The sequence below is a fragment of the Argiope bruennichi genome, chromosome 10 (genome assembly GCF_947563725.1).
Source record: "Argiope bruennichi chromosome 10, qqArgBrue1.1, whole genome shotgun sequence".
NCBI lineage: Eukaryota > Metazoa > Arthropoda > Arachnida > Araneae > Araneidae > Argiope > Argiope bruennichi.
The window spans coordinates 100,148,121-100,169,884 of record NC_079160.1 but is presented as its reverse complement, the minus strand read 5'-3'; the positions used below and the strand labels follow the sequence as shown (position 1 = coordinate 100,169,884).

Sequence of the window (21,764 nt, the reverse complement as noted above, 5' to 3'; positions counted from 1 at the left end):
AGCATCGTTTTCAAAACACTTTTAAGAATATAAAAATAAGAAAATATATTTAAAGCAATCAAATTTGTATCATTCAAAAGTTTTTTTTAAAATTATTATTATTATTATTATTTTACCATGTCAGAAGAAGACAAGAAAAGTAGCCGTTTTAAATTCTGAAACTTCACACACATTAATTATGCCACTATTTTGAGCAGAAAGTCTGATCCAAAGCACATTCAGTTAAAGGTTGGTTTCGACCTTATACATTGCAAATAAATGTACTCAACCAGGATCCATAAAAAATTCTACAGTAATAAAAAAATCTTTCTCCACAGAGGGTATGAAGGGATTTTCAGGAAGAACTTCCCGGACATGACCCATTTGAATCAAGTTCTAATAAAAGGCATTGGACCACTTTGGAGAAAATTTTCAAAAATCTCTTTCTATTTAAGAATTGATGTGCTGACTTTGTATCTATTTTAATCAGAATGAGGACCATTTGGTTACTGAATCCACATGAGATTTTATATGGCAGTAGTCCTATGGGATTACTTTTTTGTTTTCAGTTAGGGTCTTCAAATATCTTCTATCAATTTTCAGGAGCTCCAACACTATGAATTTTAATGAAATTTTTAGAGTAATTATCTTTTTATTATTTCATTCGATTTACAGGGGTCACATTCTTGGACATATTTAAATTAGGACCAATAAATCATTTTATTTCGGAACATTATTCTTAGGATTCTTTAGGTTGCAGATCAGTGCAGGTTATTTCTTTTGCTATTGGCTTAAATCAGTAGTGTGGGCAAACTTAACATTAAGAAAACATCACAAATTTTATAATTTTTAAAATTATATGTTTAAAATGCTTTAATTTTTTAACACAAGATGCTAGAATTGTCTCCTTTGGAGGTGATCTACAATGAAATGTTGTTTGACTTCAGTTTGTTGAAATATTAATTCTTAAAAGATTCCCTGCATTGATATAAAATTAAAATCAATAATACAAAAAATGGTTTGCAAAGGAAAAAGGAATTGCCTGGGGGCTTCTATAATCAGACTTTTGAATTTAGTTTAATTCTCAATCGATATTGATTTTAAGTGTAGTATAAAACATAAATTCACTGTAATATAATAAAAACCCACAATTTTTGTAATTTAGATGGCTTTCATAATCACATTATAATGCAATATCTGCACAGCAATAAACCATGCATTCTACAATTGTATGTTGGCAAAATCAGTTTAATGCAATTCTGAATATAAATAAAAATTAAAAAAATTTTGAAATAAAGAGACAAAAGAATAAAAATCATTGATATTTAATGTGTGATGTAATATTTTACAATTTGATTTAAAAGTTGAACATTACTGCATATCAGTACAAATTAGAAGTCTGAAAAACTTTTTATTATTAGAAGATAAAAAAGTGAAACAGATTAACTGATGACAAAACTAAAAGTAAATACAATAGCTATTACTTAAAGGAAGGAATCAAAATTATTAAAGCCAGTAATTTAATGCTATCAAAATCATATGATCTTTACTTTATCAAATATCATGCTTTGCTTTTTATTTCATTTTTTATTCTTCTTAAAATTTCTCATATTTAAAGCATAAATGTACCAGAAATAGTGAACAATGTAGCTTTCATTTTTCTAAACATATATTGCAATATTAGAAGCTTTTGCACACCATGGAATACAAATTGAGAGCTTCTTTAAAATTTTGGAAATAAAGATTTCTTTGTTGAATTTCAATAATTATTTTGCATTTTCCAACAATGAAAGAGGAATATCTGACAGTAAAAATTAATGCAAAGTAAAATAATTCATAGAAATATTCTGTAATGCATAACAAAAAGCCATAGAATTCCACAGGCCAAAATCTTGTCTGGGAAGAGGAGTCTGAATTGCTCTTCAAAAAGAAAACAAATTCATAAAATAAATTGGAATTTTATTTCCTAATTATTACTTTTTTTACATGCTTCTACATTTATTTAAGTAGTTTATTATTTTATGGTATAGAATTAGTAATGAACAAATAAATTATAAGAACTCTGAATTTTTGAAGAATTTTTTTTATTTGATGTTAAAAATAGAAGTATCTAGATTAAAGCTAAAAAACAATTCTTGTTTGAAAAAGAATATATGGTATTAAAAATTATAGTATTGTAAAATTGTAGAAAAAAATTAAATAAACATGCATGGTTTTTTTTATAACATTTATAAAGCAATAACAATTTAAAAATATACTTGGATATTGTTTCAATTAATGAGACTTGTCCACATTTCAGAAAACAGTTATTTGGAATCTCTCCCCCCATCAACAAAAGAAATCAAAATTAATGACAAAAAGCCCAGGATTTTTTTTTTTTTTTTTTTTTGTTCAATTTGGTCTGAAAAACAAGCTAAGCAATAAAGAAAATTAATTAATATTTTTTATTAAATGATATTTTTCACATAAAAAATTACATATAGTTAATGAAAAAAAAAAAGTGGTATCAAAAAAAAGTAAACTAACCTCAAATAACTAAAATCCAAACCATTAATATCTTGCATCAAAGTTTCAAAATTCAAATAAATATCTATTTTGATGGTATGCTAGTGAACACTGTTTCAAGCAAAAAGGGAGCACTATGTTGTTGTATTAATCTCTATACACTTAACTGGAAACATGACCAGCTCATACAGAAGGACTATGAAGCATCATTAACTATTTCAGTGTATTAATACAATTTACTAATTTATTTAATTTTTGAAGTATTATTTAAATTCATCTTAAGTTTACACTTTTAAACTGCAATTCTTTAAAAAATTTTGAATGTTCAAAAAATTGCAAGGAATCAGAATGCAGTAGAAATTAGGTACAAAGTACTTACCTGACTCCCTGCATATAGTGATAAAGTATTACTTCTTTTTAACTCTGGACCAATTACTATTGAGTAACGTGCACAATAACAAAATTTGTTCTTTTCAATTTGTAAAAAAATGGGGTGCTGTCCAAAATATCATTTCTGGGATGTAAAAAAATCCCATTTAAAATGTTTTCTATCAAACAAAATTTTTCTCTGGAAGTTTAAAATTTCAAAACAATTTTTTAAAAATATAGAATAGTTAATAATAAATAAAAATTAATTGAAAAAATATTACAGCAAAATATTTTTATAGATAAGTATGGGAACAGTGTTCTTACAAATGTATATATTTTGACTTTACAATTCAATTGTATTCACACAAATTTTTAAAAATAAGAGTAGATAGCAAGAAATAAAGTTTAGGAACTTTCAATTTTAAATTTTAATAAAAGTTGGTAATTGTTTCAGTTACAATTTTTTAAAAGCTACCAACATCAAGTTAAAAATGTAATTATTATTTTTATTTACTAACAAACTATTCAAAACTAATTATTAAAAAAGCAAAAATCTCAGCTATATGCATTAAGAACATATAGAAAATAATGCTTACAGTTCAACACCAATATTATCTGATTAGCTGAAAGTAGCAATTGAGAAAATATACCCAAATTTTAACATATATGCTTAATGAGGTATATAATTCTTTTGGCATGAACAGCAGTTCTGCATTCTTATCATTTAATGCAAATTGATTACAAACAAAAATTATCAATGTTTAAAAATTATATACATTAGGAAAGGGGAAAAAAACTAAAGTAAGAGTAAAAATTGATAGTACACATGACATGCATGCACAGTTACACAAATAGATAAAAGAATCATAAGGAATTTTGCTATAATATTAAAAAGATTTTAAATAAAGGTAATCAAAATTGAAGCTTTTTTTTTTGGAGGATATAAAATTAAAATCATCAAGTAATTTTCAAAACGAATGGAGTTGAAGTTGATAAAATACCTTCATCAGTTTAATTATGCTGAAAATGATCACCATCTTGGAATACTTCCATAGAAATGGAAAAGATAAAATTCCAATTTTTGAAAAAAATGTTTGGTATAAAAGATATCTCATATGGTATCTCATAAGAAAAAAAAGAACAGCAAAATAAATCAGATGATAAAGAATGTTCAACAAAATTTAAGAGACTGCACATGTAAACAATCAAAATCAATGTTCCTTGGTGAAATAAAAAATTATCAAGTAATTTTCAAAATGCATGGTGTTGAAGTTGATGGAATACTTTCATCTGTTACTTCATATTGCAGATGCTCAGCATCTTCAATACCAGTTTCGTCTTCAGTAAAATTAAAGTCTATTTCTTCAAATGCCTACATATACAAAGTAACATTTCAATTAACAGTTCAAATATAAAAATAAAATATGCACATACCTATAAACAAAACAAAAACAATATATTGAAACAAACTTTCAATTAATTAAACTTTCTATTTTCTCAAAAATTCAATGACATTTTTTTAAATCATGGCATACATATGTTTATTTAGTACTAGTCATTTTTAGAGACCAGTTAGTTTGTCACAGGCATAGGTTATATTTGTTTCAGCCAAATTTTTCAGATGTAACTTCATATCCATAATAAGTTATTGTAATTCATAGCATGTTTATTATTCTATTCATTGCATATGTAAACCTCTCTAATAGAGATTAGTCCCATGACATCATAGTACAATTAAAAGCATAAATGTATGTATAATCTATCTTTAAAATTTTGTGGTATACTAGGAAAATTGGAACTCATAAACCTTCATCTTGTAAGCTACACAAATATTAAATGTAATTCTCTTTTTATAGATTTAAACAATGATAGAAAATAAAACACAATGATATTTGATGAAACAACAAAAACTGTTTGAACTTCAGAACAATGTAATCTGCTGGAAATAAGGGGGAAAAAATTTAAAAATTGCCAAAATTCATGACAAATTTACATAACTATTAAATTGGTATCATTAAAAAGATAATTTTTGGCATTTTTAAGTGATGTAAAATTTATTTTTGTGCAATAATCTTTTTGGAAGTTATCAAATAAAAATCAATTTTAATAAAGGGTAATTTTTAATTTATTAAAATTTCAGAAAAATCACTTTAAGTTGCTTTATACTTCCAAAGAAAATTTACTAGCTATAGGGTTTAGCTAAGGGTAATACTAAATTTATTAGCTATAGAGTAAACAGTCTAGTCTGTAGAGAACGAACACACACACACATTCATCTTTATTATTAACAGAGATAAGTCTATTAAAAGTTCAAATAGAAAAAGTAAGAAAATGGATCACAAACTTGCAAAAGATATTTTCACTAAGAAATAAGATTGCTAATTTTTAAAATTTTAAATCAAATGACTGATTTAATATTTTGTACTTAAATGAACACTAAAAATTAAATTATATTTTCAAATGACAAAAAAAAAAAAAAAAAAAGAAAGAGGAAAAACTGATTTGCATTTTTTGTCAAGGTTTCTAAATGCCTTAAGAAGTGGAAAATTTCTATAAAGACAAAAGAACGATCTCACAACTAATAAATACGCAAAAAGCACTGATAATGAGAATTCCTTTTTTATCTTTTTTTAAATTTGGAAAATGACTTTATGTATGAATTTAAATATTTTTCATCTTCTCAGATAAAACAAAATATTTCTGGATAAATTATAACATTCATACAATTATATAGTCATATGCAGACTGAAAAAAACTTAAGTCCATGCTTAGTCATTTAACTTTTTTGAACAGGGCTATGGGCTGTTTAATGAGACTATTTATTCCTACTTAAAATCAGAAATTGATAATCCAATGTCAAAAATAATTAATTAGTTAATTAATGTGGGTAATTAATTATCTCATAACAAGACAGAAAAATATTGTCTTGATCACAAGTAACTATTTCTGTTGCTTGTAAAAAGTGATTAATATTCTTTACTCTCAATACATCTTAATACCCAAGGATTTAATTTTTCTCTATAACAATTTTTTTTGTCATTTATACATTTAATTATTTTTTTTTCAAAGCAAAATGACTGTTAACAAATTTAGCAAGTACAACAGATTTTTTGCAGAACTGAATCATGAGGCAATAAATCACAAGATCACCTTATTCTTTTCAGTATAAAAATAATGTTAATTCATCATTTCTGATAACAATAGGCATGCGATATTTGATGTATAAAAATTGATTTTCTTACCTCCAGTTGTTCACGTTGAGCTTTTAGCAACTAAATAAGTGAGAAAAAATAAACAATCAAATACAAAATCTTATCAAAATGAAATTCATATAAGAATACAAAATAACTATTAATATTTTACATTTACAGCTGAAAGTAAAAAATGTTGTTCAAATCGAATCAAATTAAGCTATTAAAAACTAATTCCAGAAACAATCCAAGTATATACACACATGCACACGCACACCCACCCATATCTCTAAAGAAACATAATGAAACATTATTGGAATGAATTAGAACTAAAGGAATACAAAAGGTATAATAAAATACATCTATAATTTTATCAAATTTAATTAAATAAATATGCAATACATTTAATGAATGTTTTGCAAAAATGTTAGTGCAGAGATAAATATAAATTGATATTAAAATTTTCTTCAACAGGGTGTAAAATAAAATTTTAAAAAAATCTATGAATTTGATTGGATTATGGCATAATTGGTGTTATTCAAGGAAAGTTTCCTTGCTATTTTTTACTTGAGCTTGATGACAGTACATGACACAAATTTCTTTTTATCAATATAAAATCACTTTTATTCTTTTGAAAATTGATTTGTCTGAAATTCTTATTAGGAAAGAAAGTTTGGGACAAGTTAAATATCTTTCTCCTTCTCCCACTCCATGTGATATAGAAAGTCTAGAGGTGGGAGTGGTGACTTAGGTATAATTTTATTATTCAAATACTATCTTAATAATAATTTAATTCCAAGATACCTTCAAAATTAATCATTAATATAAATAAATTAAACAAAGGGAAAGAAAAAAGAAATTACTGGATATGACACAGCGATGGAAAAAAGTAATTGCATAAAATAATGATTTGTGCCAAACATCAACAAAAAGAAGCAAACCAGTAACATTAATTGAACAATAAAATGAATAAATTTATACAAAAGACTGTAAAGTAATCGCAGACCAGATATTTGAGAGTGCATTGTATGTATGTATGTATATATGTGTATATATATATATATATATATATATATATATATATATATATATATATATATATATATATATATATATATATATATATATATATATATATATATATATATATATTAACAATTAAAGGCAATTATATTGTATTATGAATAATATAATTATAACAGAGCTAGTAATTAAACAATATATTTATACATATTATGAATATATTACTCAGTTATTTCATTAAATAATAAAAAATAAAAGAATTCTAATACAGTGGATGACTGGTTAATGAAAATAATTTTTAAAAAATATTTCTTATGACACCACCTATTTGCAATATGATTTTTAATTTACATTATTATTTGCTTATATTGATATTATTTGCCCTAAAAGTCTAAATATATATACATTTTTTTTATTTCCAAAATAATAATAATAATAATTCAGAATAGATATATAAAAGTTTTTACTTTTGATATAATTTTTCTATACATTATTAACGATTTGCCAGTGATTATTACTAACAAAGTTTGACACTTTATGTCAAAAACCATGTTTATTGTAACCAATAATTAATTACCAAGGATATCTTGCTAATCTATTGACATTCTAAAATCTGCATGTCATGCAAACTTTAGAATTTCAATTGACACTGACATGCGGTTAATACAGAAGTATTTTTTGTTTGTTTTTTATTTACTTACTTAGCAATTTCGCTGCAGTTCATGATTACAGTAAACTTTCCTTTTTTTTTTTTTTTTTCAATTTATCAATATCAATATTTGTCAATTTGTCAATTATCAAAATATAAAAATAAGATACCATTCTCCAAATGTTGTACAACACAGCATTTTGTGTTTCTTCTATGAGAATTTCAATAATCCAAACATATATTCATTAAACAAATAATTTTTTTTATCAATCTTAACCACTGAATTATAAGATTTAAAATGACAATTATATTCATAAAAAAGTATTACCGGTACTTCTAGAAGTTTTGGAGGATTTTTTGGATCAAATTGTCTATGCTTTTTAAGTAAGTGTTTTGTTAAATTTGTGACAGTTGTTCTATAGGATAATTTTCCTTGACAGATGTTACAGGCAGCATAAGTGGAAGTTATTGCAGTAAAATGTTGCCAAATCGGTGAACGTTTCCTGTTCTTTTGAACCGATTTATTTTGGGTATCTGACTCAGAATCATCTAAAATAATAAAAAAAAAAAAAAAAACAATAATAATTACAAAATGAACATAAAATATTTCTTTATGCAATTAAAAATATATTGCAAGCAATGAAGTAGATTAAGTAAAACAAATCTATCCATAAATTTAGTAAAAGCATTTTCTACTGCAAAAATTTTTACAAACTATGTCACTTCTGTTTGCATTTATTTATGAGATATTCTTCAACCTATAACTCGTAGTATTAAAATGTTATTTAACTGATTTATCTAAATTTTAAGAGTTTTATGAATTTTTTTCAAGTAAATGCTTTGTTAAATTAATGACAGTTGTTTTACAGGGAAAACTTTCTCTGACAGATTCTATAAATTACATGAACAAGATGCATTGGAAGTAGATGGATGTAGATTGGATGCAGTACTTCCAGATTTCAGAATACATTTCTCTTCACGATATCTCAAATTTATTTTGTATATTTGGCTCTGAATTGTTCTAAAACAATCACTAAAATAGAATTATCACAAAAAGGGAATAGGACATTTCTTATCCAATTAAAAATATTTTAAATAATGAATAGGCTGTATTAAATAAATATAATTATATAACTAACTACTACTTTACTAATACAAAATTTCATCTAAATAAATTATGATGTCATGCTGTATATTTCTGAGGAAGTGCAAAACATGTACATAAAAAATTGCTGTATTTTTCCAAAAATCTATTGAATAGAAAATAATCAAATGCTTAAGAAGTAATGTTAGGTTTAATAAAATAATTATACTATACACTATTCAATATCTAACCATCTTTGGTAACTAGCAGTCTGAAATTATTATGAGTAAAAAGTTACCATAAAATCATCTATGTAATAATTGATTTTAATGGTATCCTCCCCTCTAGCAAGGTATTTTTAAATTTCAAATTGATAATTTGAATTATTTTAAAAGCCTTGCACTATCCTTGTTCACTGTGCCATGTAATTGCCTATTTCTTTCAATCCATCATCTCACCAAAAATTTGAAATGAGAAATGACTAAATTTCTAATAATATAACATTTTTCCAAATTGAAACATGTCCATAAAATATATAAGATAATAAGAGAAATTATTCAACATCAGAATTGAATCATTCATAATCATAATTTCTTTTAATGAATGTGTGTGTTAGCACTCTACAGACTAGACTGTTTGACCTTAAGTTACTTGGTACATATATACTTTAAAAAGTGGTTTTTAAATTTTTAAAAATTTTAATTAAAAACAAAGGGGAATTTTGGTATTTTTCAATGATTATGATTGAAAATATTGTAATACAAAAATGATTTTTACATAATCTTAATATTAAAATACTTTTTCAATTATATTAATTTTTTGCCATATAAATTATTCCTTTCTAAATTCACTCATTTTTAAAAACTATTTTAAGCATGTTTTCCAACAAGAATACAAGGTACAAAAGAGTTCTGACTGAATATAAAATATATCATGAACAATAATAAAAAAAAAACACACCATAATTCTGGAAAATTATTAATAAAAATCACTATTAAAGTACAACAATCCAAATCATCATCAATACTATTCACTATTTTTAATAATCCAAATCATCATCAATAATATTACAAAAATAATATAACCTATAAAGTAAAGAAATTAAACTGCTGAGATTTCAGAAAAGTTAGGAAAATATTTAATTCTGAGTGAATCTGTAAAAGACAAATTTATATTTAAAATATACTTATAATATGAAGAAAAAAGCCAAATGTTCTCTGTTTTTTTTAGATTAGAAATTAGGTTACTAAATAGCAGAAAACACTGCAACCTAATAGAAATAGCAGAGTTTATCTATTTTTTAAAAAATTTGTTTTAAATGAGCTGACAGGAAATAAGGGAAATGCATAGTAAAATGGGCAGTAAGTTTAATTCCTATGCCATGGCCAAGAATACTAAATAGGGTATGCATAAAACTGGAAACAAATTACATAACACCTCAAAATGTAATTTAAAAAAACTCGAGGGCACTACATCTTTGGTTGATTCTGCAAACATAAACAAACAACAACAACAACAATCAGATTTAAGTTTATTCAAAATTTAAGGAATACCCAAATGAAAAGGTTATTGTGATTCTGGTAATTAAAATTTATGCTGAATTTTCGAGATTTCACTGATTTGTGGGGAGAAATTTTTACATAAAGTATAAGTGGCATTTCGCTGCTGAGGGAACAAAACAGATAAACCATAAAATATTAAGTCACAAATTTACTTTTCTAAATACGCAAAATGTATTGTTATCCAGTTTTTATTAATAAAAGCTATTACTAGAATTGCCACATATAAATAAACAAAGACTGTTTGTCATATAATGTAGTTATTTTAATCATGAATATGTGAGCATATTCATGATTACATACCATGCTATGAAAAAGAGAACCAGACTAAGTCCTTAATACAAAAATCATTGCTGCATTAAAAAACATAATAAATTTGTGCTATACACTCAGTTCAATGTACAATCAACTCTAAATGACAATTTCACTAATACGTCACAAAGACAAAAATTTAAATCTTTTGATGTTATATTCCATGGGAAAGAGCCATTACAGTCTTTTCTTTATTTGAGCATATTTTTAAAAAATTAAAAATTGGAGTTAAAACCATATCAAGTTGAAAAGTTGGAAAGTAATGTTTAAAATAACATTAGACTATCTGGGATGAACATCAAACTATATCGCTACAAAGACCATTTTACGGTGAGCTCTGCTGGATGCTGATCGGATAACAAATTTGTGATCCCAGAGCTTGGCGACAAAATAGATAATACTGGAATCTTTTAGAATTTTGGTGATAGAGCCAATAGGAACTAAGATATGCTTGATTGTTCCCGAACCTTCTCTGCCTGGCTCCGGAAACTATAAAAGGTCAACAGTCTAAGCTGAAGAGAATCATCGAAAGGTTTATAGTTGCATAGCGAGTTAACGTCGAATAGTTGTATCAGTCCAGCAAAGCGCAGGCGTTAAGTGGAGCTCAAGCGATTGCTGAATTGAGCTGTGTGCCAAGTCCTGGAATTTATTGTAGAAGCAACGTTGAGTCAAGTAGTAATCAGTCGGCAGTTAGATACAGCTAAAGTGTGGAGACAGTGGTGAATTGCAGGCATTTGGAAAGACCATAGAGAGTAGCTAAGAGATATTTGGAGAGACCATAGAGAGTAGCTAAGAAGATCCCCTCCTCCTACTGAATTCTGTCTAGCCTATTTGCGTGCTGTGGTTGTTATTACTACCGACTACTATTTGTGGGCTACTGTTTGTTGTAGTGTGCCTCTGTGTGTTGCTTGTGTATAACTTGACTGTGCATTTGTTGTCTGCATATTCTTGTCTTTGTGTTAATAACAGTCATCATTTTGTTACTGAGACCTGTTGATTGTGTTTCTTCATCGAACTAACAAATCGAAGCAATTCCGAATTCATAACAATATTATTTTGGTTATAACAACATATTTTTCATGTTTTGTATCTGTTGCAAATATTAGAAAAAATTAAAGGTAAAAATTTTTAGGAATAATTGTAATAGGACCTTACCTGATTTTTCATTATATACAGGTTTTACTGTTACTCTTGATGACTGTAAAAGAAAATTTTATTTTCATACAAACAGAGATCGAGTCAAATAGAAACTTTTATTCAATACATAATACAACAGAAAAAGTTTTTTCAAAATTTTAGAATTCTGATCTCATTAAAAATGAACTACATGAACTATCCCCCCCCCTCCCTCATTCTTTTATAAGATTATTTTTCTTATCAATCAGAGTTTTTTTAATTAATTCATATTAATGACAAGCATATTAAATAAAATTCCCATTTTATGAAAATTTTAGTGAATTGCAGTAATTTAGTAAATTGCAGATTGTATTCTTTGATATTCCATAAAAAAATTGAATAGAAACATAAATATAGGTAAGCAAAACAGATAACTTTATTAGACATAAAAGATAGCAAATATTTTAAGAGCAAATTCTACAGCAGTGTAATTAGGGTAGAGCAGGAGGGCAAATTTCCCCAGGCGTCATAACTAAGGGTAATAAAATTGTGGAATAAATTAATTGCATTAAGCAATAAAAAAAATTACTTTTTTTTCAATTCTTATTAATTATAACTAAAATAAAATTCTCCCATTTTAATAGCTAAAAAATTCCCAAATTTAATTAAGTGTTTAAATTCTACATGCAAGCATTAGTATTTTATGAATCTGACCTTGACAATCGAGTCATGAATGTTTTAAAATATTTTTTGCTAAAAAGCAAAGATAGATAGATATTATCATAATATAAATACCAGTATAATTTGATACATATATATTCAACTTAAAAGCAGATTTAATATGTATAAAAACTAATAGTCATATCTATTCACTACACATTTTTATCAGGTAGCAAGAAACAAAACTTATTAGTATTTTGAAATGGCTAAAAGATTGTTTAAAATCACTGTGTACTAAATTGAGAACCAAGATAAATTCCATTAATAATAAAAATGCTAAGTACAGAAATTAAAAGCAAGGGTGGAAAAAGCGACTTTTAGTGAAATGAAAGATCGTGCGAGAGAACTAAAGAACTATTAAATGGACTAGAAGATGTACTCTTTTAGACAGACTGTTATTGTTAACAATAACTCAGATAGGACAATTATAGATTAAGAAAAAAAAATGGGTAGTTGAAAATTTAATAAAAACTAGCTTGTCACAAATTAATTAATGAAAGTTATAGTAGAAAATCTCATATACATTGGTTTGTCACAAATTAAAAAGAAAGTTGTAGAAAATCTCATGTGCATTTGTAGAGTGCATTAGTAATAAAAAAATTATTATATATAGTACACTTTAGAAGAAAATATATATATTAATATTAAAAGTATTGCTTCTTTAATGGGAAATTTTTTCCATTCATAATATTTATGAAGAAACAAATAAAAAATAATTATAAAAATTAGTTTCGATGAAAGTTTAAGAAAATTTAGTTAGTGATCCACTGAGAGAAAGAAAGTACACATGACAAGGCTTGGAGCATAAAAACCTGAATCTCATACAATAAAGAAATAATAAATTATTCTGTCTAATAGAAAATAACCAGAAGTAAAAATAAGTATGATAAATTGAATAATAATATGAACGAATTTATACAAAAGAAGATTAATGAATTTCAAACGGTGAATTCAATTGTGAAATTTGCATTTCAGTGAAAATAAAATACAAAATAACAATAATACTGGAAGAAAATTTTAGCAGATTCCAGTTAATTATTTTTTGCTAAAATCTAACATAAAAAAATGCAAATAAATTATGACGTTTATAATCCCATATTACTTAACTGGAATTAAAGCCCAACCAATTGATGATTTACTTACATGTAACATTCATTGTCAAATAAAAAAAAATTAGAGAAAAAATAAATAACTATATGAATGTCCATGAACAAACACACACACACACACAAAAAAAAAAATACCAAAACAGATATTGCCAAAATAGCATTACCGTCATTTCTAATTTAAAGAGATGTTTTTAATACTTTCTGCGGATGAAATTAATTTTTTTTCATTTTAAGCTCTAACCAAAACGATCAAGAAAGAAACCTAAACTTTTTTTTATGTATTATATTAGTATTTCTGAGATCTTAAGCGAATAATTATTTAATTAATATAGAGTAATTCACATTGAATGATCGAAAACTTTTCAACAGTTACATCATCTCACTCAACTCCAGAACAGATATCAATTTCATAAAAACTTTGCATTTTTTTCAAGTACAGAAGTTTCACACCAAATTCTTTGTTTTACTTTCTTAAAAAATGCAGAATTTTAATCTCATAATCTTCATTTAATTTCAAAGTAATATTTTTTGGATTTTTTAAAAAATTTAAAAATTTTTTTTATTATTTAGCATAAAAAGCAAATATTACAATAAGAACAATACTCACATTTTTTTTTATACTTCCAATGACTGTGGCATTGGAAGTATAAAAATATCATTTTTTTAATAATTATATCTAATGAGTAATTATTTTCTTTAATTTAATCTAATGTGGAAATGTTTCTGAATTTTTGAAATATATTTTTAATAACAATAACCTCAAAAGTTCCAATGAAAGATTAAAGTAATCCCTTAAATTCAATGTTAAAATAAAAAGAATACTGCATAATAAACACCAAATATGAATGACTTTCCTTTCCTAAATAACATTATAATAATATATTTTTTTAAAAATTTTCAAATCATCAAAGTTTTTAATGAATTTCTGCTAAACTTGCTTAAGCAAATGTGCAAGATACTTGTACTTTAAACCACTGAAAAAAAAAAAAAAAGCTTAAATGGAAAATTCAAATAGTTATCTGTGTGAAAATTTTGAGATATTAGAAAAATATCAGACAAATACACATTCAATTATCTCATTAGAAGCACAATAAATTTGCTAAGGTGCTCTGACACGGATATTCATGACAGATCGTCTGAAATAATCATACATAATGTATATTTCAATTTGTTAATCATTACACTTTAAAATATAATTTTGAAATCTTTATACATTTTACTCACATTTTTGTTAATATATGTTTTAGAAATTTTTATAGTAATTAATTTTTATAAAAGTTTAATTATTCTTTTGTATTATTATTTTCTTTTTGAATTATATATTGATTGGATAATAAGCCATAAGAGTTCAGAACATTTTTTAAAGTATAATTATTTAAATTCAATTATCCCTACTATGACATCAAATATTTTAAGGAAGGCACAGGGATAGGAGGATTGCAATTTAAAAAAGGAAGGGAGTAGGCACTGTTTTGATATTTACTTTGGGTACTAGTTTATGTAAGTACACCTCTGGAATCATAATGTATTTCTTATGAAAAAAAAAGAAAAAAATCTTATAGTGAGGAATAGACATTTCAGAAAAGATGAAAGAAACGTCTATTTGATAATGTGATAAAGTAGTTTAAATTAGAAAAAGCATTAAATGTTCTATAACCAGAAGGAAAGGAATTGTTATAAGCATCAATTTCTAGAAATTTACATTTTTATAAAATGATTTATTAAAATAATGTCATTGATCCAAGTCACAATGCATTTTAATTAAGCATAATCAAGTATATATTTATATAAATAAAACTAAGAAGCTTAAATATTTATGTACTATAGAAATCAAAACAAAGAATAGATTTTCATCACAGATATTATGAAACATAATGAAGCTTTCATGACAAATGATACTTTTTATTAATGAAAAAAGAAAATATCTATACCCTAAGCAACATTGAGTATATAGTGTAACATAATCTTAACAACAAGTGTAGTATAATCTTAAAAATTTATATAACTGAATAAAATTTGTTGCAAGTTTCAAACAAGGGAAGAATATTTTATATTTTAAAAGGAGCTTTATGATATATGATAGAGAACCTAAAGTACAAAATTAAATCTTAGGATAATAAAATATAATCAAAATATTTGCATATATTAAAATTAATCACTTGAAATAAAAAGAAAAAAGGAATAATACCTTTATTGGTACAAAATTGCACTTTAATTCCTTAAGAGGTTGAATACCACATTCTGTAGATGCATCTTTCTGCTGAGGTGTTTGAACATATGTACCATTTAAGTCGCTTTCAATTGATGATTCTATGGAAGATTTACTCACACTTCGTGCATCTGTTATTTGAGGATCAAATTCTGTTTGTGTAGCTTCAGATAAAGTTTCAGTCAATACAGATATTTCAGATTGTTCAAATCTGCAAGATGAATAAGTGTTTTCTTTCTTTGGAACGATTTCATTAATTAAAATATCAGAGTCAGTCGACAGTCTTCGCTGACGTTTTTTCTTAGGTGAAGATCCACTTAAATCAGGAGATTTTAAGCAAGGATGCAAGTTTAATTCATTGTCAACTTTTTTACTGTTCAGATTTTCTTCACACAATTTTTTTAATTCATTCATTTCAAAGGTGATAGCAATCTGCAATAGTTTTTTTAAATCATTTCTCGGAACATCAATTCTTCCTTTGTACAAAAAGTCAATAATTATTCTTAAAGTGTCATACTTAGTTTCAGTCAAAATAATAATTGGATGTTTTGCTGGATTTGCAAGCAATAAACGACGTAGTAAATTGCTCCCCGCTGACAATATGATTTTGTGAGCTTTTACATTGTGTCCCTCACAAACAAGAGTGACGTCAACAAAACTATCAACATCCTTAAAGTGATCTAATGAATTTATCAGACTGGAGCTGAAGTTATTTGATTTTAATGAAATGTGATCCATGGATGCTCAGTAGAAGATGGTGCAAACCTAAAATTAATATAAGATAAGCATGTTAGACTGTTAAAAAAATTAACTTCTTAGTGAATTTTAAAATCCTATAAGTTACATCTACAGTATTGATGCCTTTCATATGTATCATTTAAATAGTACATACATAATTATTCATTAAAAATAAAAATGAGCAATATATATATAATGAATTTTCATCTAAAAGAAGTTGTTTTCATGGTTATAATAATCTATTTATTACCATATGAATTGTTTAGTAGTTCAACCTGTTATTGAAAACAGAAATATTTTTAGAGGTGTAGATCTCTATTGTAAACAGTCCCAATTTCTAACCAATCTATACCTAAATTTAAAAATTCCTAAGAACATTAAAAAAAATCTTTCTTATAAATTTTATATTTTAGAAGCAGAATACAAAACAAAACAAAATGTATTCTTAAAAAAGAAAAACAGAAAAAAAATATTTAATTAGACCAATAAATTTCAAAATTTGAATTTTTAATCTTACTTTCTTAATACAATTTTTTATACCTTAAAAAATATCCAGTGATTTTTTTCTAAAAAATTTAATTCAAAACATTGCTTATAATAATATTTTAAAACATTATTTGAAAATAACGCTCTAAATAAAACTCTCTTTAGCTAACGGTTAATTCGAATCTCCTTTAAATACCTCGTATGAAATCACGTATAATAAATCCTCAGCAAGCACAGATTTACAGACAATTTGTCAACTGATTTTGTACATTTTCATTAACGTGTTTTCAATATAATTTGTCCAATTCCAGCATTTCATTAATGTAATGTATGTTTCCTATCTTCAACTTTGATCAGAAGTTGTATACAATTAAAGAAGATTTCCAAATGTTGATAGTTTTAATTTATGAGCTTGTTTCTTTAAAATTTAGAAGTAGCAATCATTTTAATTCAAATGCAAAAATATGGTATACTGGAAAAACTGCTAATAAACATTTTACCTTAATCATATTACACATGCTTCATAACAAGCTCTGAATCATGTCAAATATCATATTCTTTCTGACTTAAAAATATTAAATATGATTCAAAAATACTATATAATAGTACATGTTAATGAAACATTCATTAATTTTTTTTTTTTTATACTTGTGCATTAACCACATGGTATTGAAGAACTTTTGATTTAACTACATGGCATTGGCAAATTTTAGGCTTATGTGCATCTCTTATCTTTGGTGATTGTTGTTAGGAATAAACAACAATTGGCAATTAATCACTGACATTTGTTTAATACACAAGTACCAAATTTTCATTCAATCAATATACAGTGGCTCCCAAAATTGAGTATACACTATACTCTTTCTTCTTTAATTTTATTCTTTTTGATCTTAACATTCCTATTTATGGCTAATATTTATAAGAACGATAAAATATACATTAACGAAAGTATTAGGCTGAAAATCAAAACGGAGGAATCAATAATATTTTTATTACAGTAATTTTTATGTCAAAGTTGCAAATTTCAGTCACAAAATTGAGTATACATCTAGCAAAATCTGTCAACAAAAAGAGAAAAAGATAAATTAATATTTTGTTGCATATCCTTTTGCATTTAGAACAGCTTGTAAACGGTGTGGCATTGAGTTGACAAGAGTTTGAGTTGTTTTGCCGGATATTTTCGCCCTTTCTTCTTGTAGTACTCTTTTTAAGTGTTCCTTGCCCCTAATATCGTGTTTTTGAACTGATTTTCCTAACTGTGCCCACAAATTTTCAATCACATTGAGATCTGGAGATTGAGTAATTGCATTTTACAATTATACAACAACCATAACTTAACTATTTTAGATGTATGTTTCGAGTCATTTTGTTAAAACAGAAAACTTGACCCTAAACCGAAATTCTGGGCACTTTGTTTTAAATTGTTCTTCAACACTATTTAACAATACTTCAACACTATTCAACAATATTTAATTTTGTCCATGATTCCATCAATGAAAACTTAATTTCCCACTCCTTTTGCCGACATACAGCCCCATACAAGAAGTGAACCACCTCCATGCTTGACAGAAGGATTGGTGTTTTTAGGAAGAAGTTCCGAATTGGGCTTTCTCCAAACGTAACATCGACCATCACTACCAAAAACATTGAACTTACTTTTGTCCCTGAAAATTACTTGATTCCAGAAGTCAGGAGGCTTTGAAATATGACTTTTAGCAAATGAAATTCTTTTCTCTCGATTTACTTTGGAAATGAATGGTTTTATTCTGGCTACACGACCATTATAATTTGCTTTTCAAATTACTCTTCGAATTGTTCCAGCAGAAACACACTTTCCAATTGTTCTTGAAGTAGATGTAGCAATTTTTGTAACACTCACCTTAGGATTGTTTGCTACCTCTCGAATAACTCTTCTCTTGATCGTGGCAATGAGGATTTCTTTTTTGCCTCTTCCAGGTTTATTAGCAATTTGTCCATACATTTTATACTTCTGGATAATTTTGTGAATGCATCCATGAGTGGGTTGAATTTCCCTTGCAATTTCTCGTATAGATTTACCATCTTCAGACAATCGAACAACAACTTTCCGAATTTCAACATTTGTTTCATTTCTGGAGCTCATTATGATAACCAAAACGTTTGTTTTCGCTTGGAAATCAACGATTGCTATATTTGAGTAACATAATTATTTTACTTATTCATTTGGAAATAAATAATGGTAGTCAAGTCGCATATTTTATAAGGTGTAATAAGGATATTATTGATTCCTTCATTTTGTTTCTTAGCCTAATTCTTTTGTTAATGTATATTTTGTCGTTCTTATAAATATTAACCATAAATAGGAATGTTAAGATCAAAAAGAATAAAATTAAAGTAGAAAGAGTATAGTGTATATTCAATTTTGGAAGCCACTGTATATACAGATGTTTTAATTATTATGAAAATGATCAATCATAAATAGATAATAGTCATTAAGGGTGGGAGAAAATATAAAATCTAATCAAAAATTTATGGATATTTCAGAATTTATTATATTTGTTCTTAATTAAATTGTAATGAAATTAAATTTTACATTTTAAAATGCAAGTTCATAAAAGTGATTGACAATATATGCACAAAAGATCACAAAATACTGACTGATCTTGACTTAAAGTTTAGTTTTTGAATTTTCCATATTTTTAATAAATGGACATCATCTAGAAGAAACTTAAAAAATATTTGGAGAATGTTTTTTCTCTATTACAGTACAACAGATCAAAGACTAATTAATAGTACATTTTTCTCATTTTAAACCATGCATGAAAAAAGGCTATGTAAAATGTAAATATAGCAGATAGCATGAGGTAAGATGCTAAATGAAAGGTAATTCATACAATACAATGTAAAGTTACACTTTAGATAACATTTATATTATCATGCGAATGCAAAATCACAAAAATGGCTCAAGTATCATTAGTAGAACTTTAACATCATTTCAATAACTGTAGGGGCATGAAATAGTCATGAAATTCAAAGTAAAAAAAAACTAAGATTATTGTCTAAGAATCGTGACACCGATATCTTTTTCATTAAAGACGCTAGCAATCCATAAAATGAATAAACAGGGACACTGCTATGAAAGGCAATCTATTTCAAACACTGATTTCTAAACATTTTTTTTAAGATAAGGGCCTCAATTTTCATCTTAATAATGAATTCAAGGCAAGAAATCCAAAATGTGAGTACTTTATTCTTGAAAACTGAGTTCAACAGATTTCTTAAATAAATGCAGAATTCAAATTTACTTAATCATAAAATAGCAGACTAACAGGTATTTTATAAGCTACATAAATCAATCGCAAAATTTAAAATAAAAAAAATCACTACCTTCAAAATTGGTTTTAGAATGTTAACAAAATAAGTTGAACGGCAGTCACAAAGATAATTGACTATTACTTCGTAGAAATCGCCAAGCTCCTATTCTCCTCACAATTATTGGTTCCTTATTAGCCAATCACTGCAAGGTTGGATTGAATCTAGCGAAATTCCGTTTAGTAGTTTAGGGGTTACGAATATTTTAAGAGCGGTTATTACGTAACCAATATCAAAAAGTCACAAATACAAGTGATCAATACTTTTCAAAGATGGGTGTGATTCAAATCCTTGATACAATCTTACTGATGATATTTCGATTACAGGTTTTGGATCACGATAGAAAGTAACAATCGATACGATATTAGAGATGCATAATCCACGATTTTTTGAATAACAAATAATATTGCTATTGTTATTTTTAAATATGCATTCCAAATATCTGTTATTTCAATCATATTATTAATTGAAAATTATTACTTAATATTAAATATAAAATTTATTAATTGTAATTAATACTAAATTTACTAATTTAATTAACGTGTGATTGAATTAATTTATATGTTTCAGCTAACTTCTTAAATTTTATTTTTTTTAAAACTATTTATTTAATTTCTTTATTGGAATAAACCTTTTTCTGAAAAATTTGACAGATCGTACCGATTAATACTTTCCAGTAAAGTCACCGCTCCGGCAAATTTCAGTGATATCGTATCGATTGTTACTTTCTATCGTGATCCAAAACCTGTAATTGAAATATCACCTGTAAGATCGTATCAAGGATTTGAATCACACCCCTCTTTGAAAAGTATTGATCACTTGTATTTGTGACTTTTTGATATTGGTTACGTAATAACCGCTCTGAAAATATTCGCCATCCCTATACGATATCACTGAAATTTGCCGGAGCGGTGACTTCACTGGAAAGTAACAATCGATACAACCTGTCCAATAGAAGCTCTCGAAAGAAATCTGTGATTGGATTGAAAAGTGAACGGACCGATTATTGGAATTATCGTATCGTATCATTGAATTTCATATCACTGATAGAGATGCATAATCCACGATTTTTTGAATAACAAATAATATTGCTATTGTTATTTTTAAATATGCGTTCCAAATATCTGTTATTTCAATCATATTATTAATTAAAAATTATTACTTAATATTAAACATAAAATTTATTAATTGTAATTAATACTTAATTTACTAATTTAATTAACGTGTGATTGAATTAATTTATCTGTTTCAGCTTACTTCTTAAATTTTATTTTTTTTCTCAAAACTATTTATTTAATTTATTTATTAGAGTGAACCATTTTCTGGAAAAGATGAGTTAAAAATATATGTCATTTCTTTAAAAT

General features: G+C 25.8%; 1 protein-coding gene across 1 annotated transcript; it reads right to left on the bottom strand.

Annotated features, from left to right (window-relative positions):
• Window positions 1–1,349: 1,349 nt before the first annotated feature.
• LOC129988362 (protein abrupt-like) lies at window positions 1,350–20,700 on the bottom strand. Its single transcript, XM_056096567.1, has 6 exons — window positions 20,416–20,700; window positions 15,805–16,590; window positions 11,827–11,869; window positions 8,045–8,265; window positions 6,096–6,125; window positions 1,350–4,225 (listed from the first exon to the last, which is right to left on the bottom strand). The coding sequence occupies exons 2-6, from the start codon at window positions 16,561–16,563 to the stop codon at window positions 4,094–4,096; spliced, it is 1,185 nt and encodes a 394-aa protein (XP_055952542.1). The 5' UTR covers window positions 16,564–16,590; window positions 20,416–20,700; the 3' UTR covers window positions 1,350–4,093.
• Between the last annotated feature and the right edge of the window lie 1,064 nt (window positions 20,701–21,764).